Source organism: Amblyomma americanum, chromosome 7 (assembly GCF_052857255.1).
Source record: "Amblyomma americanum isolate KBUSLIRL-KWMA chromosome 7, ASM5285725v1, whole genome shotgun sequence".
Lineage (NCBI taxonomy): Eukaryota > Metazoa > Arthropoda > Arachnida > Ixodida > Ixodidae > Amblyomma > Amblyomma americanum.
Window position 1 is genome coordinate 8515448 of NC_135503.1, and position 6161 is coordinate 8521608.

Here is a 6161-nt window from a genome sequence, read left to right on the forward strand (position 1 = left end):
ACGTGTTTGGGGGATTGCCCTCTCGACAATGGGCATGTCAGAACGTCTGGTTTTCTGCTGGAATACATTCTGACGCGCCGTTATCGCCGTCAAGTGCCTCCGCGTCAGGAAAAAAAAAACAAAACAAAGCGTCAAAAGAGAGGCCCCGTCTAATCTAGCCGGCGCGCTCGCGCCTGGCTGCCCTGTCCAAATAGGGCTCTGCCCGCGACCTCCGCTCATGAATGACTGCAAAAGCGTATACACAGAACGCGATCCATTATTGGGGCGGCAGCTGTGAATACGCTCTTCGCGTTGCAGCCCCGCGGCAGCTCGCTTCAGAAAACCCCGAACAACATATTAGCCGCGTAGTTTTTGCTGCAGCGGCGGCCGCTTTACCCGGCTGCTCCGCCCCTCGCAGCGCGGTACGTGCAGGGAGGAGGCTGCCAGTCGAAGGAACGCACCCACGGCTTCAAAACGAGCCGCGCGCGAACTAACGGTCGCGCTAACGGTGACGCCGCCGCGGCGTGCAGCGGTAGCAGCCGCCGGCTGCAGCAGTGGCTCCACCTGTCGCCGCAGTGCGAGTGAAGGGCGGACGGGCGCGCGCGCACGCACGCACGCAGGCCGCCGAGGCAGGTGCACGCGACCGCACTTCTGCCGTCGCGGAGAGGGAGAGGGCGACTGCGCTGGCTGCGCCGCTGTTTCCGCTCGCCGGCGCACGCAGCGGGTCGCGTGAGGCGTTGACGTCAGCGCTGGCACGTGAGCGGCGGCGTGACGCGCCGCGTGACCGGCGCCGCAGCAGACCTCGGCAGAGCGCAGGTTGGCTATCGTGGCACACGGCGCGAGCAGCGCAGCAGCTATGGACGCCGGCTGGGAGCAAGCGCTGCGGCTCAAAATGGAACAGCGGTGAGGCTCGCGCTGCGGCTTGTGTCGCCGGCGGCCCATCTGAGCGGCGGCGATCGCGCAGGAGCCTAAACTTCTGCGCCCTGGAGCGGCGAAGGGGGCCCCCGGTGGCAGCGGTGGCGGCGGCTGGCGACCTGCTCGAGGACGCCGAGGAGCTGGGCCGCAAGAAGGCCGCCCGGGTGAGTGTGCCCAGCAGGAGGGCCTGGACGAGCCTCTGCGGGAGACGTGGTGCCCGGGATTGCAGTCCAAGCTGCGGACGCCCCCGCCCAGGAGCCCGCCGCTTGGACTGGGATTGAGGGCACCACCGCTTCGGCAGAGTGAGTGCTGCGACCACAGCCGCGCCCTGCTGCTGGGCATTCTCTTTTATCACTTCCTCCACTTGTTTACCGCCCGGTCGCGCCAAGGACGTCGCGCCGAAGGCCGTCGCACGTGACTCGGCCGCCGTCACGTGGCGGCTCGCGCGAGAGCCATCGGCGCCCGCGACCGGCTCTCCTTGGCGCTTCTTCCGGGACGGTCAGACGAATCGATCCTGCGCGGACCGCCCAAGGTCGCGCGCTGCCGCTCACGTGGCCGAAACCCGACACCGCGGCTCGGAATGGGCGCGCCCCGAAAATAGGGGGGCCGCACCTCTATTCCGGGTCGCACGTGCGTGCCGGGCGGCCACTGCTAACGCTGCGGCTGCTCCACGCAGGACCCCATGTCTCACCGGATCATCGAAAAGCGCCGCCGCGACCGCATGAACAACTGCCTGGCCGACCTGAGCCGCCTCATTCCAGCCGTCTACCTCAAGAAGGTAGAGCCTGCCGCTCTCGCGCACCCACGGGCTACCCCGCCACAGGCCCACATGGAGCGCCCCCTCGCGCATTGGCCGCTGCTTGTCGCTTCGTGTGTGTCTCGCTCAGTGCAGTCTGGCAGCTGTGTGCTGTCACAGTATGCGTGTGAAACAGGTGCGGCGGGAGAGGAGCAGCAGCCCTTCTTGCAGCGCTCCCCGTAGATCGCCGCCAAACGTAAATGTCCATCTCGTCTCTATAACCTTTTGTCCGGAAAGCAGCTGCCCGCCAAAGCACCGAGAGAGCGCAGCATGTGGGCCGTCCCTAGCCGTCGTCGAGCCTTCACCCACGCTGCTGTCCCCGTTTGCAGGGCAGAGGCCGCATTGAGAAGACAGAGATCATAGAGATGGCCATCAAACACCTGAGGCACCTGCAGGCGCACTCCTGCAAGGACCCCAGTAAGTGCGCTCGTGTGGCTGTGCCCAACCCCTCTCCCTTCTGCAGCGCCGGCTTTCCCCCCTCACCGCAGCCACCTGCGAGGTCGTCCAGAGGGTCGACACCGACCACAGGCTCCAGTACCGGCTGGGTTTCCAGGAGTGCCTCTCCGAGACCGCACGCTTCCTTGTGGACCGGGACGGTGCTGGGGACGACATGTGCCTGCGGCTCATCGCCCACCTGCAGAAGCACTTTGACAAGATCTCTGGAGCTGGTGAGCATCCAGTCCAAAAGACAGTGGCCCTGAGGCAGCCAGTGAGCTTCCAAAAGGAGCAAGCAGAAAAGATGGTGTTGTGCCAAGCAGTAAAATAACTGCTACAAGTGCCTGTTGCTGCACAACACCAGATATTTAGGAAAACTGAGATTGAATAATGTGTTCATAGTTCACGGCAAAAGACTTTGTTACCTGCATTTGTGAAACCCCGGTGCATGTCATAACCACCCGTGGAGGTCTAGGCAGCGACTTTCATCAACAAATATTTTAAAGTGTAAGCCTTACTTGCCCCACTGAGCTAAAACCTGTGTGTGTGTGTGTGGGGCGTGTGGCCATCTGTATAAAAGATGGCATCCTCATGCTGCCTGGCAGGTGGGGACTAAATTGTCGATTGGTCGCATGAGGTTGCTCGGGAAGAGCAACCTGGATCGTACAAGTCCCACCAGTGGCAGCACCTGCCATCCCAGGGCAGGGGCTCACCGCTGCACCACTGTGCCAGGAGTGGTATGAGGACTCCCAAAGATCTTTGAATGTTAAATAGAAGATGACCAATTCTGCATATATGGGGATTAACCCATTAGCTCTCGAGTCATACCCTTAAGGTGAAGCGTGGGCCACTGTACAGTGGCAGCGACTGCCTTCATAAAGTTTGCATGCAGATCAGGAGGAGTGCAGCAGCTACGTAGAGCCTTGCAGTTGTATAATTGCCAACTACATGGCATCGGGTTGCATCACGCCGCAGCGCACGACGACTGCGTTCACAAAGTGAGCGGGTGGGCCTACGCCTTCTCGCATAGAGTACAGCGTCATTTGAAAAGCCTTTGTGAAGTATGTGGTAACCGACTCACTGGACTCCGTGCAGGGCCGTGCTTCCAGTCGGGCCTGATGCTTTCTGACGAGGACACACACACAGAGCCAGAGCCCCTCCTGGAAAGGCTAAGAAACAACCCAGACCGTCAACCCAAGCAGGAACCAACTGCTCCACACCCAGACAACTCGTGTTCATCCTCATCGTCCTGCTCTTCTGTTAGCCAACTGAGAGAAATGCTGCAGAACCCAGGCCTGAGCGTACAAGAGGTCATGCGGCGCTCGGACTACCTTCTCACAAAGCCCACGCCCGCGACTCCGGCCCCTAGCGAGGAGACATACAAATTCAAGAACGACATCAAAGACCGCTTCCATAAGGATGCCCAGTGGGGTACGGCCATCGAGCGTAATGCCAGCCCGGCTGAAGAACAGCGGCGTCACTCCCACACCCAGGGACCACTTGCACCCGCTCCCCCAAGTCCGACCAGACTGAGCGTCTCGGCGCCACCTCCCGAAGTTCCACCCGAGCCACCCAACAGCCCAGCACCTCCTGGTGTTGCCGCATTTGCGCTGCATCCTCGAGGCGCTTATTACATTCCTGTGACCCTTGACCCCGCTCTCGTTGGACCCGCCTTTGCGTGCATGGGTGACAGCCCCAGCCCCCTGCATCCCGTCAGTATCTCAGTGCACTTTGGCCGACAACGTGTGCTTGGTCCGCCTCTGTGGTCACAGTGCCCTTGGCGCCTTCGCTCGGGCGAGCCCAACGGCTATGCTTGACGGATAGCTCTCTCACACTTAGGCGATGCGTTGCGTACAGAGTGCACTGGCCTAGTTTGGCCTACTGAAAAGGAGCATCCTCAGTATGAGAAAGAAGGCACTTTATAGTGTGCATACCGTGATGAGTCATTCTGGTGCAATGTGCTCCACCATTGTTTCAATCTAGCCCTAGGCTTCACACTTCTGCTGCATTTGCATTCAGACGTGCACTCTTCAGTGTTGGTTGTACAGCTTTACTTTGTTTTTTCTTCACCCTAGGGCACAAGGTCATTGCAGTGCCAGGCAGCTACATTCTTAATATCTTGGGAGGGTAGGAAAACTGTCAGTCACTTTCAGCTCCTCACATTTGTTCAATACGGCAGTGTGCTTTTGGAGCTCACCACAAGGAGTGCGCTTTGAGCATTCCTTGTTGCCTTGATCAGCACTGTGAGGCATGCTGTCCTCGCACTCTGTACAAAATGCAGAAGCTAGTCCAGTTCATTAGCCCTGTGCCTTCCCGGTCCCACATTTTATTTTTGTCTTTGGACAGGCAACCAGTTTAACTTATTGCTCCCTATTTATGCCATTGTTGAGTTTGCCAAGTTTATTGTTTGCAAGTGCGTGTCCACAAATAAAGGCAGCCCCCTGTTGGATCTGTTTGTCTCTGCTTGGTAAACCATTGTCACTAGCGATGCAAAGTATTAGCGTAAAAATTACTTAAATGAAAACTGCAAATGTTTGCATCATCTGAAGACCAGCATTTGATTTTATATGAAAACTTAGCTACCTGTTCCGTGCAGATAAAACAAAGCCTCTCGGAAAGCTAAGCAGATGTGCAAAAAAAAATGCAGGTGTGGCGAGTAACATGACAATGATTTCCAATATACTGCTAAAAAACCTGCTTTCAGATTTCCTAAGTTTTATTGTTCATAAAATTGGAAACATTCTCTGAATTCATACATGCAAACTGTACCATTTCCTCCTAAGTTTTGGTTAAGCAATTTCAAAACTCTTGGGTAGCTTCTCTTAAACTATTAACTTCTGTGGTTCACATTCAATGAAATGCTAAGTATTTAAACGAATATGAATGTCTGAACGAACCAAGCTATGCACAGGAAATGCAAAAAGGTACGTTGATGAAGACAGGTGGTGTTTGTTCATTGGACATTGTTTCAAAGGGACGCAGAGGGCAAATTGAAGTTCGTCTGGACTGACATATTGCCACATTCCAATGACAAAGAAGTGGCTTTCAATGAAAACAGTTTTTATAACAAGTGTCACCATCACCAGCAGATTTTGCAAGTAGGCTGTGGTGCATTGACAGTTTTTGGCACGGATCTCCAAGGTTAGGCTACATGATATTCACTTCAATACTGTGATCACGGAGTCCTCTTCAGTGTGGATGTGACTTAGAATTGAGCGGAGAAAATATTTTAAATGCAGTTTTCTTGGCAACAAGTGTGAGTTTTGCTGCCAGGCTAACATCAACGTAACTGGAAAGAGCCATGTAGTAGATTTTTACTGAGGACACAAATTGGGTGGAAGTATCCTCAGAATCCTTTTGAGTACAGATGAAACTACAATTTTGCATAAGATGCTCACAAGAGAACATCTCAAAGGCAACACGAATGGCTTTGAACATAGCATTAAATGTAACGGTGAAATAGTTGGCATTAATGTCTAGAACAACAAGAATGGAGTGGAGCGCATATGGCAGGTACTCTTAGAATGTGAATAGCAGTTTACCAATATCCCTCAAGAGAAAAGATATACAACAACTTTATCTTACCAGTACTCGCCTATGGGGCAGAAACATGGAGGCTAACGAAAAGGGTTCAGCTTAAGTTAGGGACAACACAGAGCTATGGAAAGAAAAATGATTGGTGTAACATTAAGAGACCGGAAACGGGCAGAGTGGGTGAGGGAACAAACGTGGGTTAATGACATCCTAGTCGAAATCAAGAGGAAGAAATAGTTTGGACAGGGTATGTTATGTGAAGGCAAGATAGCCACTGGTTTTTAAGTATAATGGAGTGTATTCCGAGAGTAGGCAAGCGTAGCAGGGGGCGGCAGAAAGTTAAGCGGGCGGATAAAATTAATAGGTTTGCGGGGATACAGTAGCCACAGCTGGGAAAGGGCAGGGTTAATTGGAGAGGCATGGGCGATGCCTTTGCCCTGCAGTGGTCGTCGTCAGGCTGTTGATGATGATGATGAATATCGCAAGGCCATGTGCACTTTAC

At 54.7% G+C, this 6161-nt stretch overlaps 1 protein-coding gene across 2 annotated transcripts; it reads left to right on the forward strand.

Moving 5' to 3' along the window:
* Positions 1-569: 569 nt before the first annotated feature.
* On the forward strand, positions 570-4574 carry LOC144098377 (uncharacterized). Of its 2 annotated transcripts, none has more exons than XM_077630969.1 (6): positions 570-882; positions 944-1196; positions 1571-1672; positions 2020-2107; positions 2179-2358; positions 3221-4574. In XM_077630969.1, exons 3-6 carry the CDS (start codon positions 1577-1579, stop codon positions 3940-3942), a joined length of 1086 nt encoding a protein of 361 aa, XP_077487095.1. In that variant the 5' UTR covers positions 570-882; positions 944-1196; positions 1571-1576; the 3' UTR covers positions 3943-4574. The 2 variants fall into 2 exon arrangements, with proteins under 2 accessions (XP_077487095.1, XP_077487094.1); XM_077630968.1 differs by having other exon boundaries at positions 586-882; positions 944-1058.
* The last annotated feature ends 1587 nt before the right edge of the window (positions 4575-6161 follow it).

Excerpts from the sequence above, each read along its gene's own strand:
- LOC144098377 (XM_077630968.1), top strand. The coding sequence starts at position 836 with ATGGACGCCGGCTGGGAGCAAGCGCTGCGGCTCAAAATGGAACAGCG. Across the intron at positions 883-943 it reads CGGCTCAAAATGGAACAGCG|GAGCCTAAACTTCTGCGCCC; the intron begins GTGAGGCTCGCG and ends GCGATCGCGCAG. Across the intron at positions 1,673-2,019 it reads CAGCCGTCTACCTCAAGAAG|GGCAGAGGCCGCATTGAGAA; the intron begins GTAGAGCCTGCC and ends CCCCGTTTGCAG.